At 35.6% G+C, this 14,169-nt stretch overlaps 1 protein-coding gene across 1 annotated transcript in view; it reads right to left on the bottom strand.

Moving 5' to 3' along the window:
* The window catches only part of COL3A1 (collagen type III alpha 1 chain), a 37,543-nt gene that overhangs the window by 879 nt on the left and 22,495 nt on the right, over positions 1-14,169 (bottom strand). The window contains 26 exon segments of the mRNA NM_001266039.1: positions 181-423; positions 884-1,071; positions 2,035-2,332; positions 3,117-3,224; positions 3,310-3,363; positions 3,639-3,746; positions 4,173-4,226; positions 4,710-4,817; positions 4,903-4,956; positions 5,694-5,801; positions 6,782-6,889; positions 7,003-7,164; positions 7,355-7,408; positions 7,675-7,728; positions 8,066-8,173; positions 8,777-8,830; positions 9,548-9,601; positions 9,687-9,740; positions 11,281-11,334; positions 11,603-11,710; positions 11,797-11,895; positions 12,461-12,505; positions 12,824-12,877; positions 13,389-13,442; positions 13,753-13,806; positions 13,924-13,977. Of these exon segments, the coding sequence (NP_001252968.1) occupies positions 181-423; positions 884-1,071; positions 2,035-2,332; positions 3,117-3,224; positions 3,310-3,363; positions 3,639-3,746; positions 4,173-4,226; positions 4,710-4,817; positions 4,903-4,956; positions 5,694-5,801; positions 6,782-6,889; positions 7,003-7,164; positions 7,355-7,408; positions 7,675-7,728; positions 8,066-8,173; positions 8,777-8,830; positions 9,548-9,601; positions 9,687-9,740; positions 11,281-11,334; positions 11,603-11,710; positions 11,797-11,895; positions 12,461-12,505; positions 12,824-12,877; positions 13,389-13,442; positions 13,753-13,806; positions 13,924-13,977 (2,493 nt within the window).

Raw genomic sequence — 14,169 nt, 5'->3', positions numbered from 1 at the left:
CACTTTTTGTTGCATTTAACATTCCCTGCAATGAATCAGTAGATGCAATGTATGTAATTCATATCAAATGCTATCTTTATTTCATCCTATTAATTTTATTTCTTTTATTCAAAATAATTTGCATGATTAAACTAAAATGCTGACTGCATTATGACTTATATTGAGAAAAATGTTTCTTACTGTGCAACCATCCTCCAGAACTGTGTAGGTGAATTTGCTATTTCCTTCAGCCTTGAATTCACCTTCATTTGACCCCATCAGCTTCAGGGCCTTCTTTACATTTCCACTGGCTTGATCCATGTACGCAATGCTATTTTTGCAGTGATACGTGATGTTCTGGGAAGCTCGGCTGGAGAGAAGTCGAAGGAAGGCCAGCTGCACGTCAAGGACATCTTCAGGCAGTTCAGGATTGCCATAGCTAAACTGTAATAGGGAACAAATAAAACAGGTCAAACATTTTAGTTGCAACTGCATGCAAGGATTCGTGTAGTATGTGTATGCTCATTGTAATATGGGCTGTTTATATATTTTATGTATGAATATTTTACGTGGGAACATATTTTATTTGCACGAAGGAGTAAAAAAGGTCTTAAGATGTGAAAGAAAGGTGTCTGCATACAAAAATAATTTAATCTAACTGAGCTTTTATTGAGAATAAAGTCATAAAAGTATAGTCACCTGGATACATAAAATCATTTGAGCTCTTCTAGTTATTAATTATTAGGTTGGTGCAAACATAATTGCGTGTTTTGCCATCACTTTCAATGGCAAAAACTGCAATTATGTTTGTACCAACCTAATAACTTTTCTTGTGATGAACATATAGGAAGAATACAAAGGATATAGGGATGACTTATTTAAAAAAAGGTATATCCTTTCTTACCTGAAAACCACCATCCATGGACTCTCCAAACCAAATGTGTTTCTTCTCAGCACCAGAATCTGTCCACCAGTGTTTCCGTGGAACATTCAAAGGACTGGCACTTATGCATGTTTCCCCAGTTTCCATATTACAGAATACCTTGATGGCATCCAATTTGCATCCTTGGTTAGGGTCAACCCAGTATTCTCCTGAATAGTCACAAAAAAGAAGAATGGGAATTGGTTATAAAATGCAGTAATAAAGTGATTTTGTTTGTTTACCTGTAAAGGCATTCATAATGTTGACTGCTAACGTGACTGCATTTTATGTATAGAATGATAGAGAAACTTTTGGATTGAAATTGTTGAGGTAAAAGAGTTAGCTATGACTACAGAAAGCACTGAAATAAAATGCAACATCTTGGTTTCTAATCTGAATGATACACTAAGCTAAGACCTTTTGATGGCTGTATAATATTTGCAAAAGTCTCTCCTTTTTTTAAAAAAATGATTATTATATATAATCTTGCTTAATAATATAAGCTGGTTGTCTAATCCAGATTTATTCCAATAGTTCTAAAGCTGAAGTCCCTATGATTGATGCTTGTCTCCTATTTTAAGTAATTTCTAGAAAGGACTCCTAGCAAAGGCAGTGTTCCATGTCAAGATATTTGAAAACTTGAAATAATTTTGCTTTTCAGAAATATTTAATCCAATATATGGAAAACCTTAAACTATTACAATATTCTATTTAATTTTATATAGTATTCTGAAATTTTTCATGTGTTTAATTTGAAAATTTTAATAATTAGATTCATTGCAGTAAGTAAATAGTGTAATAATCAGATTATAATTGTCTACATCAAATTATGTATATTTAATCCTGAGAAAAAAAGATATATATTACTTTATACTCAAAAAACTTATGATTTATACTACAACGTCTATAAAACTGTCTTTATATTTTTCTATATTTGGCATGTCCTGAAGTTATGTTATATTTTACATCTGCAAAGTTTACTCTTTTATATGAAGCAGTTTCAATTCAGTTAACTTTCTTAGAGTACTATTTCAGCTTTCCATTGAAAGTGGATGTTTTTTTGTTCTCATTCTAATCTAAACAACTTTCTCTGTAATCCTGTTGCCACGAAGACGAAAGACTCCCAAACATACCACTCTTGAGTTCAGGATGGCAGAATTTCAGGTCTCTGCAGTTTCTAGCAGGGTTTTTACGAGTACCATCAGGACTAATGAGGCTTTCTATTTGTCCGTTAACAGACTTGAGTGAAGTCATAATCTCATCGGTGTTGATTTTGAAATCCATTGGTTCATCTCCATAATATGGGGCAAAACCGCCAGCTTTTTCACCTCCAACCCCAGCAATGGCAGCGGCTCCAACACCACCGCAGCAAGGACCAGGGGCACCAGGAGGTCCAGGAGGACCTGGTTGCCCTGGGTGGCCTGGGGAGCCCTAGAATGAGTAAAACATGGATCATTGAGGTATGCATGTTTGGGTGCCACTCTAAGAATACATTGCCAGTTCAAGAAAATGCCTTAAAAATAATTCATTCGTTGTGTCATTATAATTATTTTACTAAAGATTTATTTGGGTGCTTTTAGGGTCACGTGATCACCGATTTATAATAACTGCAATTCATTATCAAGAAAGGTATTGTTCCACTATGTAAGAATCAGTAGTGTCAGAGCACACGTTTTCTCTATCATTCTTCCTTCTGGATGAATGATGTAAGCAAACACCTATGAGCTACAATTCTAATATTGACATGACAAAGGGGAGTGTAATTTGTTGGGATAATAGTTTTTATTTCATTTACCCCAAAGGCATGGAATACAAAGTATTAGGAATGATAGTATCACTAACAAAATAGTAACCATGGAAGCTGTTTGAGAAGTAAAATGCACTGCATAAACGCTGATAATTATGAATGTTGTAATTCCGAGATCTCTAGTGTGATAGCAATGCAGACAAGGTTTGTTTGGTTAATTGGGCAGATGTCATTATCCTGATACCATGGATACCTGATCAAATCTTTAAAAAGATATTTTTCTCCTGTTATAGTGTGGTAGAAACATTTTCAATGTGATGGAGAATGTCTTAAAGTCATGGTTCATTTTCTAAATTGAGTGGTTGCATTGCGTCTCACTCACTATTTCAATTTAAAGATAATGCAGTGGTTCTGAAAACTGGAAGATTATAACAAATTAAATGCACATACATATAAGTTATGTCTTACCTCAGATCCTCTTTCACCTCTGTTACCTCGAGGCCCTGGTGGTCCAATGGGACCTGGATGTCCACTGGTTCCATCTTTGCCAGGAGGTCCACTGGGTCCAACAGGTCCCTAAGAAAGTATCATGACATCACAATGCCAGAATATCTTTCTGAAGTGCAGACATGTGAAACTGATATCTTTCTGTGCTACTTACTCTGGGGCCTGCAGGACCTGGACTACCAATTGCACCCTGCTGACCAGCAGGGCCCTGGAAGGAAAGAAGTGTGCATATGAGTGAAGGCCTTAAAAAGCACTGGGAAACTGTACATTCAAGATCAGATCAAGAAATATGGGGATTATGATGAAATATTTTTTCTTTCTTTAATCTTCCCATTGTTTCATGCTGATTGTTGTTTCAAATTAGCCTCAAATCCATTTCTCATCTCTTCTAGTACGTATTTTTAGAGATAGAAAGCTTTCTTCTCTTAATCTCTAAAATTTGCATACATTGGAGGGATTCTCCAACAGAATGAATGCACTTACTGGAGAACCTGGGGCACCTGGATTACCAGGGAATCCTCGATGTCCTTTAATGCCATTAGCTCCACGTTCACCTGTTTCACCTTTGTCACCACGTGGGCCTTGAGGACCCTTTAAAAACATATTTTGAATTGAAGTCATATACACACATACATATTGGAAAAATAAAATAGAATTTATAACAATTAAGTCTATTTTATGGCTTTCTATCAGCTAAAAAATCCCCCATCAACAGATACTTCAGATATGAAATAAGATTATTTTTGTGGTTGTTTTAATTTTGGACTGACAATGGCATAGATCCCTAACAACTGGTGTTTCTATCATCGGCTCCAAAGAACTTTTAGATCCTGAACTGCTTTCCGTATCATCATCATTAAAGGAAAGGTTATATTTGTTCTATCTATCATCTCTCTCTCTCTCTCTCTCTCTCTCTCTCTCTCTATCTATCTATCTCTATCTATCTATCTATCTATCTATCTATCTATCTATCTATCTATCTACCAATAGAAAGAACAAATACATATGTAAACTTACAGGAGCACCTCGGGAGCCAGCAGGACCAGGAGCACCAGCAGGGCCGGCAGGGCCCTAAGATGAAAACATTCAATGGAGCAAACATACACGAATTAGTTTTATGTGTTGACACAATTTTGTTTTCAAAAGTAAATAATTTCATTATAATAGAATTATAGTATGCATGCAATTATTGGAAGTTAATATTATTTTTGCCTTCAAAGTGCTAAAGCCCTGTTTACAGCTTTATCAGGGGATCTAAACAGAAAAGCTGGGCAAGAGCCCTATTAATTCGGCCTTGCATTTACCCAGCAAATAAATAGCTGGTCTGATTAATACGATTTCGGGTTTCAGTAATAAATTCTTTATTGACTACTGCCAGGTACTTCTGGTATTTCTTTACTAACACATTTGTCTAAGGAACAACTAGCATTAAAACTGTAAAAGAAATGATAGTGGATATTTTGGTTGGCAGATCTGACATTCTATCTTCCACCTACAAATGTCTTTATTGAAGGAAACGGACAAACAAGAGAGATGATGCTTCTGGGAACTCACACTTTCTCCTCTGTCACCACTCTTTCCAGCTGGACCGACAGGACCAGGTGGGCCTGGATGACCAGGAGCACCAGGGGCACCAGGAGAGCCGTTTTCACCACGATCACCCTGTGAACAAATTCACAGGTCCAAAATAAACATGATGATCACTTATTTTAATTACAGAAATCTATTGCACATGTATTTATTATACCTTGCCACCAGGAGATCCATCTCGGCCTGGAAGACCATCTGATCCAGGGTTTCCCTGATTAAAAAATGAGAAAGGAAATAAAGTTTCTTGAAACCTTCCAAATGCCATTTAATCATGCATTCTCAACAGGGCAATATAATTCTCAAGGGGGTGAAAATGGTTCTTGGGGGTAAGAAATCTTAGATATTACAATGGGGGGTAGCCCTTCAAAGGGTCACAATATCCAAGCAGATAGTTAGTATATTCATGGAGGAGATGTGACTAGAAAAATAATATCCAAAAAGAGTCTTTACAGACCTCTAATAAATAAAAGTTTCAGAAATAGTGATCTAAACTATTAATGGAAATCTACAGTTTAGTTTGCTTTAATCATTCCACATTGCATACATATATTAAAACATCACATTGTACCTTATAAATGTATACAATTATGGTTTGTTAATTACAAATAATATTAATTTTAAATTCTTTAAAAATAATAAAAGACTAATCACAGATAACTGCAGAATATTTTCACTCAGAAAACATGTGAATTGTGGTTCTCCCCACTAACTTTTATCCTAATTTAGTTAGAGATAATATTTTCTCCACTAATGATTATTCACTGACTAAATATTAATGAACAAGAGCTTTTAAGTCTATTCTAAGTTGTAATGAAAGAATTTATTAGAGAGAGAAGAACTTTGCTGTGCGGCCATATTTACACTCTTAGACATTAAGGCTCAATTTCACCTTTGCTTAAATAAATTATCAAATTCTACCTGGCTGGTTGAATAAGAACTGCTACTCACATCTCTTCCAGGTTCACCAGCTGCACCAGCCAGACCAGGAAGACCCTGGGGTCCAGGGGGACCACGTTCTCCACTGAGACCGTTAGCTCCTGGTTTCCCACTTTCACCCTGTATACAAAGGAATGAAAAATATTTTGTTTAACTTAAGAAATCAATTAAAATGGTGTTATCAGATATCTTTATTTTCAGGTAAAAATCTTATTTAATTTTTATTGAATTTTAAAATTAAAACTATGCCTGTTATGGGAAAAAGTTTGGGGGAGCAAGCTTGTTGCATTTTCTAACTTGCTCAGTGACTCTGGATGGCAAAGGGCTGAATAGTCACATTGATTATCTAATTCAGAATACTGTACATTCTAATCTGAGATAAATACATAGACATGATTATTATAAGAAAAACATAATAATGAGCCATCATGAAACTAGAGGTTTATGGTGACTCTTAAAATTAGGTTACTTGTCTCTATCTGAAGAATATAGACTTAGTAGAAATATCATATCAATTGGATACATTTAAACATGAAATGTTAATTTTATGACAATAGTACATAACATTTTGTTGAAAGAAGTACTTAAAGTGTTATAATACGAGCCCTAATAAAAATGCAATTTTATTACCCTGTTTACCAAATGAGTGTTTTAGATGCCAAGCACGAGAACGTTATAGGAATATAATATACTAGTGAAAGAGAGTCAGGAGTGCAAGATGACTTGAATGGATGGATAACTAGCATCAGTGAAAGACTTTCCTAGATCTATAAGCTAACACTATTTTCCCATTCAAAACTGACAGTCAACAAATTGAAGAACATTCACAAGCTTCCTAAAAGAGGTGTTTCAGATGGCAATGTTGATTTTGTTATATTAATTTATTTGTGCTTATATTCAAGGTTGGTCTTTGATATGCCCTGTTTTGTGTTCTGGAGCCATTTATTAAAATATATGCTTTTAAAAATCTAAAAATATAAAAAAAATCTCCTGGCTAATTTACTCCAATGACAGAAAAACTTTTCATCCTTGATATGGTTAAGTGATTTCTGAAGGCTAGCAAAGGAAGCAAGAGTGTAGTGGAAAATGACTATACTCACCTTGACACCCTGAGGGCCAGGGTTTCCCCTAGGACCTGGCATGCCTGGTGGTCCTGCAAGACCCCGTGCTCCAGTAATCCCAGCAATTCCAAGTGGGCCTGGAGCTCCCTAATACAGATAATGAAGACTTAGCTCATCGTTATGTGACAATCTTTTTCTCTAATCAATTTGTGATAAAAACCAAAATAGTACAATCAACTTATAAAAATGAAGTTACTTACTGGGGGACCCTGGGGACCAGGTGATCCCTTCTCTCCTGGTTGACCAGCATCACCTTTTGGTCCAGACACTCCAGGGCTGCCAGGAGCACCTGTGTTACCCGCAGGACCTGGGGGCCCATCCTTGCCTGGAGAACCGCCGGGACCTGGGGGTCCTGGGTTACCCTACAAAGAATTGTTTGAAATTTGAATATTTATAATAAAAAGTGCATTTTTTCTTTCCTTTCTTACTTCAAATAATTTTATTTGAGACTTACTAGAGAAATAAGTAGCAATGTGTAAGTTTCTCATCCTATACATATATGAATGCTCTTTCTGAAGTGTATGATGAGAAAATACTTTAACAATTACTTACATTATTACCAGGAGGACCAGGAAGACCACGAGCACCAGGGAAGCCAGCAGCACCCTGTGAAATGGTAATATATTTTTGAATTTCAAAAGTAGAACAAACAACTACACAACAAACAAAAAGTATAATGTGTGGTATGATCTACATTGTACCTGAAAGTCATTTATGGTTTGCTTTTTCCCCTTGGAATTTACACATTACTCATGTATGAATGAGAGATTACATTTTTTACATTCTCTTTATGGATCTAGTGTCTCAAGTGCAGCTTTTATACAGGTTGATATGAATACTTTTCAATAATAGTTAAGAGGATCAATACTTACGGGTCCACCAGGACTGCCACGTTCACCTTTGACACCTTGAGGACCAGGAGGACCCTATATGAAATGGAAGGAAGGTATGTAAGAATAGTGCCAAAATCAAAATTTGGGAAAAGCATTAAGCCTTTGAAAACCAGGAACTCTATGAAGAGGTTAAAATAACTTTTAGACTGCTGGTGCTGAGATTCATACTTCAACTGTATTCATATAAAGATTATATTCTTGCCACTATGACATGTTATCTCAGTATAAAATATTAAATTACTGATAAACCTTCATGTTTTTCCATTAGAACACTTAGCACTTAGAGAGGGGGGAGAGGGAGAGAGAGAGGAAGAGATAGATAGATAAATAGATAGATAGATGATAGATAGAGAAAGAGGAGAGAACTTACAGCAGGTCCAGAACCTCCAGGGGGTCCTGCAACTCCAGGAGGGCCTCCTTCACCTTTCTCACCCGGAGCCCCTCTTTCTCCTTTACCACCAGGCTCACCATTCTGTCCCTACATGCAACAACAACAACAATCTCTCAGCTGACACTCTTTATGATATACTTGGATTATTATTATTTCTCTTCAGAATATAGAATTCTTCAGATGTAAGGAGTTGAAATAAAATTTAAAAACAAGGCTCTCTGAAGACATGACAAAACAAAGCCAATCAAAATATTTTCATGATCAAAGAACATGACCAAGAAAGCATAAACTGTACATTATTTGCCATTAGGGACGGAGGAAGTCTCTCTAAGGATTAAACATTTGAAAATCAGCACCAGTAAATTTCTTTGAGAAAGACTGGGTTTAAGAGAAAATTTTAATTAGTACCAACTTATAATGGAAGAACTTACAAAAATTCAGAGTGCATTTCAATCTATGATGCTACTTTAGTTCATTACCTAGTCATAAAGGCAGGACAGGTGTTTTTATTTCCATCTGTTAAAGAGCAGCAATAGGGGTAAAGTAAAACAAAATAGGGGTACAATAATCTTATAGGGAATGAACAGCTAAAATGGGACTAGAACCCAAACTTGACTATACTTCTGTAATTTTTCTGCAAGATAGTGATCCTGGGCTATGGAACATGTCTGTGTAAATATTCGCACTTACAGGAGCACCAGGGAAGCCAGCAGGTCCTGGAGGGCCAGGTTCACCTCTCTCACCCTAAAGAGAAAAACATCCTTCTTAGTCACAGTGAAGATATCCCATGGGGAGTGTGTGTCATCTCCTTTAGGCAGGAAATGTCATCTTGTCATCTTATCTTTTCTTTCCTTTAAGCAGGAAATGTGCAGAGTAGCCAGTAAACTTCTGAAGACTTTGCCACCTCTCAATAAAATTAGGAGTAGAAAATACCAGAACCATTGATTCCGTCTCCCACTGTGATATTATTTGCAAGAAAAATAGTTTGAGAATTTTAAAGTATTTAACACATTTATATATATATATATATATATTTATTTATTTCAATATATGGTAGAGCCTTAACTGAAAAATTAACTAAATGATTTATTTTTAATAAACATTTGCTAAATATCTTTCCAGTGTCTTAAATCCTAAAGGTCAAGAATTTTAAATCCAGAAGGAGTCTCAGGCAAAGATTCTATAGGCTTAAGAAATACCTAATTACAAACATATACTACTTGTGCAATTCATGTATTTTTTCCGAAGTTATTTTGGAAAGAAATCCTGATTTAAAATGGTCTCTTGTGAATGTTAGATTTAAGAAATTTAACATTCCCTGGCATGCTATATGGTTCCTGAAGATAGTGTCTCCAAATTGAGGCTCAGGGAACTGGGGGCAGAATTGCTAAAAAGGGAAGCATAAGTAGCTGCTGTCTGTATGGGGTTAAAAAGTATGTTGAGAATGTCTTTAACACTTACAGGGCCACCACGAGGTCCAGCTATACCTGGAAGTCCAGGGGCACCACCTTCACCCTGGAAAAAGAGAAACCAGGTCACTCTCTTGCATCCAAAAGACAGAGATATTTTCTTTTCATTTCCAGACAGTATTAAGTGCTACCTTATCTCCAGGCTGGCCAGCTGGGCCAGGAGGACCAATAGGACCAGTAGGACCCTAGAGGAAATAAAAATATTTTTTAATTTTGAAGATGCAAATATCGTTTTCTGCATTAATCAAACAGAAGGTATATAGACATAGATACCTAATAAACTAGATAACATACTTTTTAGATTTTTTATGGCTTGAATGCTGTGCTTTTCACTCAATGTGTAAATACTGCAGAGCTCAGTAAACACAAGACTCTGTGGGGATAACTCTGGGAGAAAATAGGATTCAGCAGTGGTTTATTGATTCATTTGTCTTTATCTCCACTGTAGAAGATGAATAGGATGTCATGTAAGATCTTACAGTAATGTCTTTTTAAATTAAAGTACATTTCTGTATTAAATTGCTTGATAATTTAAATGTTTTCTCAAAGTATCATTGTACATATTAAATTTTTCAACTTGAAATTTTCAAATAGTTGTTTTACGTATATTACAAAAGTGAAGTATTGAGCACTTTTTTTACTTGAATGATGGCTTATCTACTTAATCTGTCAAAAGTGAAGCATTTATGAATTTCTTTAAGGCAACTACTATATAAATGTATTAAATGACTTACTTATAATCATATTTAGAAGATGTTTTTTGTTTTGTTTTTTTTTGACTTTTAGTTTGAATTATAGATTCACAGAATGTTGCAAAGGAATATACCAGAAATTCTGTGCACCTTTCTCCCAGCCTCCCCTAATGTTAACATCTTACACAACTATAGTATAATATCAAAACTAGGAAATTGACATTGATACCATCCATAGAGCTTGTTCAGATTTCACCAGTGATACACGCACTCATTTATGTGTGTGTATATGTGGCTCTATAGAATTTTATCCCATTTGTAGATGTGCCTGACTACCACCACAATCAAGATACTCAAATGTGCAATCACCATAAGACTTCCTGTGTCATGTCTCCATAGCCACATCCATCTCTCTCTTTCTCATTCCTAACTCCTAGCAGCCACTAATCTGTTCTACATCTCTAAAAGGGTGTTGTTTTGCAAATATTATGGGAATGGAATCATGCAATGTGTATCCCTTGGAGACTGAATTTTCTTCACTGAGTATGTTGTCCTTGAGGTTTGTGTAATTTGCTGTGTGTACAGCATCAATTGTTCATACCTTTTTGTTGCTAAATACTATTCCATAGTGAGACTGCACCATAGGATTACAATTTTTGAATATAAAGTCTATTAATTAGGAGTACTTACTATATTGAATTGTGATGACTTTTAGTTTCTTAATGAGCAGTATTGATTATCTTAAATTTCAGTGATTATCTCAGATTTTAGTGACTCACAAATGCTAGTTTGTGACCTTTATCATACTTTTGAGGTTTTTTCATTCTTTGGTCACTGTAGACCTATCAAGTAGCCATAGATATAGACCAGGAATTTAATTATAAATCAAGTTATTTGGGTCTTTTTATGCTCAAAAGGTGGTAAACTATCTAATTTATCTTGAGTAGTTTTTGGAAAAAATAAAAGTGGAAGTGCAGGACTGTCGCATATGACATATAGGTAAGGCCTGTTTCTCCTCACTGAGAATGCTTACCCTTGGACCATCTTTCCCTGGGACACCATCAGCACCTGGACCGCCTGGTTCACCCTGTCAAATAAAAGCCAATGTCATCAGATTCAAAGTATCTTCAGTGAAAATTGGCCAAGAAGAGGAGTAACCCTCAGGATTTGTTGGGATATATATTGGGTGTTCTGATTCATTATTGCTCTAGGAATCCATCTTAAATTTCACTTACTATAAAATGATAATATTAATTTTGAAAATACAGTCGATTACTTTCCAGGAATGTTGCTTTTTTTTTTTTTAACCTACAATGACTGATTTATGAAACAATTAAGAGAAAACAAGTCAATACCTTGTCACCCTTTGGACCAGGACTTCCAGGACCTCCTCTTTCTCCAGGCATTCCTTGCAGACCAGGAGTACCAGCAGCACCAGGTGGCCCAGGAGGACCAGCAGCGCCCTGAAAATAAGTGAGAAATAATAAATGATCAGAAGGAAATCGAATGTATTTTTTAAACCTAGGTGAATGGAATTCTGTGGAGTCACCTTTCCTCCTTCGGGACCAGGGGGACCAGCTCCACCTCTAAGTCCTGGGGCCCCTGCCAATCCAGGAGGTCCACGTTCACCAGGGGCACCAGCATCACCCTGTGATAAAAATATGTAAATAACCATATTAGACAATCCAAAGCTAAAAACAAAACACCTTAACTTGCATCATTTTGAATCAGGCCACTAGGTTATTATGTTGTGAACAACCTGGAAATTTGTATACTTATAAATAGTTGAACAGCTGGGTGGGAACTGGAAGCTTAAAAAAGTGTCCAAAAGAAAACTTGGATACTTAGTCTGCTTAAGTGTGAACTGTCATTGAAATACTTAGTATTTTATTCATAAGGGCAGCATTTTAAAGTTCTTTTACCAAAACAGTTTTCCTACATAGAATCAACATATTGGCAATATTTTTCTATTTGAAATTTTAAGCTCATATTTGATTCTGTAGTGATTATGAATGTCAGAGAAGTGGACCTTCCAGATTAAAGCAAATTTAATGTATTGAAAATGTCTTCAGTTTCTCTAAGTGTACTTAACAAACCTTTGCAATGATGCTCTTTTAAAGAAAGAGTATTTTCACTTGATATACTAAAAATATACTACTAATCAATTGCTGTATAACATGCTGAAGAAGGTAGAGAATGAATTGAAATACTACCTTGCCTCCTGGAGCTCCAGGTGAACCGGCATCACCCTTTGGACCCTAGGAGATTTGCATTATATGATTAGGTCCATATCAGAATGCATTTTATGTAAATATAAGCAAAATACACATTTGTCATGTTGGCATACAGTATAATTTTTCTAATCTTGAAATTATGAACTCTCTATTTTATGGTAAAATTCAAACTCTATATAATAGTTATCTTTTAAATAATTTGTCTTTGTTTTGATAATATTTCAAAACTAAATGTTAAATCTCAAATATCATGACATAAGAAAATTAAAAAGTTAATAGTTGACAAACAATTATTATATATTCTTTTTGTGTCTGAGTTTTGAAAAATGAAACGTAACTTACTGGTTCCCCAGGTTTTCCATTTTCTCCTGGAGGACCACCTGTACCAGGCAAGCCCTAGAAACAATCATAGTTGTATCAGGTAATTACCTCAAACATGGCTTATAGAAAAGCTTCTCATATGTACACATGTTTCTGCAAGATATTTGAAAAAAGTTTCAGTGGTCTTTTAGGGGTAGAAACATTGTGCCACTCAAAATCCAGTGACACATATGTGATAATCATATCTTACAAATCCGTGTTCATCTCTCTTTGTTCTTTCCATTGCTACACATAAAAATTTATTGACAAGCATGGCAGGATAGACTTGGCTATATGGATTTATATTATAATAAAAATAAATGTAAGCAAATAGAATTATTTGAGTTTCATTAATTCTTTTAAATAACTTATTAATGTGCTCTGGAATGGACATGGAAGATATGCCTATCTATTCACATTGCCTGATATTTTATTTCCAGATGAAAGACGGACTCACAAGTTAAGCTTCAGATAAATTATAATCTGTTAGGGACACAAAAGATTTGATGGTCAGATATACCATGACATTTAAATAACAAGTTCTTACTTGTAATCCCTGTGGACCAGGGGGTCCTGTGTCTCCTTTGTCACCACCAGGCCCCTAGAAAAGTATAATGATACACTCTGTTATAAACATCCTTTTATATTTAGTCTACAGTATCCACTTCAACAGGCCTGTTGCTTAATTATAAAAGTAGTGATGTGAAGAAAGGGGAGGACCTGGACCCAAAGCACACATGTACACTCTAAACTCAGTGCTAACATCTAGCTAGATAACTAGGTCAGCAAGTTGCATCATTGCTTTGGTAAACTATAATAACATAGTGTCAGAGATTATGTAATTTTTGAAGCATTCTTCCTGCCCCACCTCCACCCTATTTTCATCTCCAATTTTATGTGAGTGAACTTACAGTAGGCCCTGGGGGTCCCTGAGGTCCAGTTTCACCATTCTTTCCAGGAGGACCCTAAAAACAAGAACAGTTAGGGAAGCAGAAATAATACAGATTACAGAGAGAAGTCACAAGGTTGGAGATGAATACATCTATTAGAAGGCTAGAAATAAATTGATGAAAGCTACATACCTGAGGGCCAGGTCCTCCAGGGCCACCTCGTTCTCCATTCTTACCAGGAGCACCCTAAAGAAGAAGTGGTCAGTATTTACTAATTCTCAAAGGGCAATAACTAATCATATTATCGTCTCATATATATATATGTGTGTGTGTGTGTGTGTGTGTGTGTGTGTGTGTGTATATATATATATATATATATATATATACACATATTTTTGAGATGGAGTCTTGCTCTGTCACCCAGGCTGGAGTGTAGTG

The sequence above is a fragment of the Macaca mulatta genome, chromosome 12 (genome assembly GCF_049350105.2).
Source record: "Macaca mulatta isolate MMU2019108-1 chromosome 12, T2T-MMU8v2.0, whole genome shotgun sequence".
NCBI lineage: Eukaryota > Metazoa > Chordata > Mammalia > Primates > Cercopithecidae > Macaca > Macaca mulatta.
The sequence above is the reverse complement of the archived record's forward strand: the minus strand, read 5'-3'. Positions and strand labels throughout refer to the sequence as shown.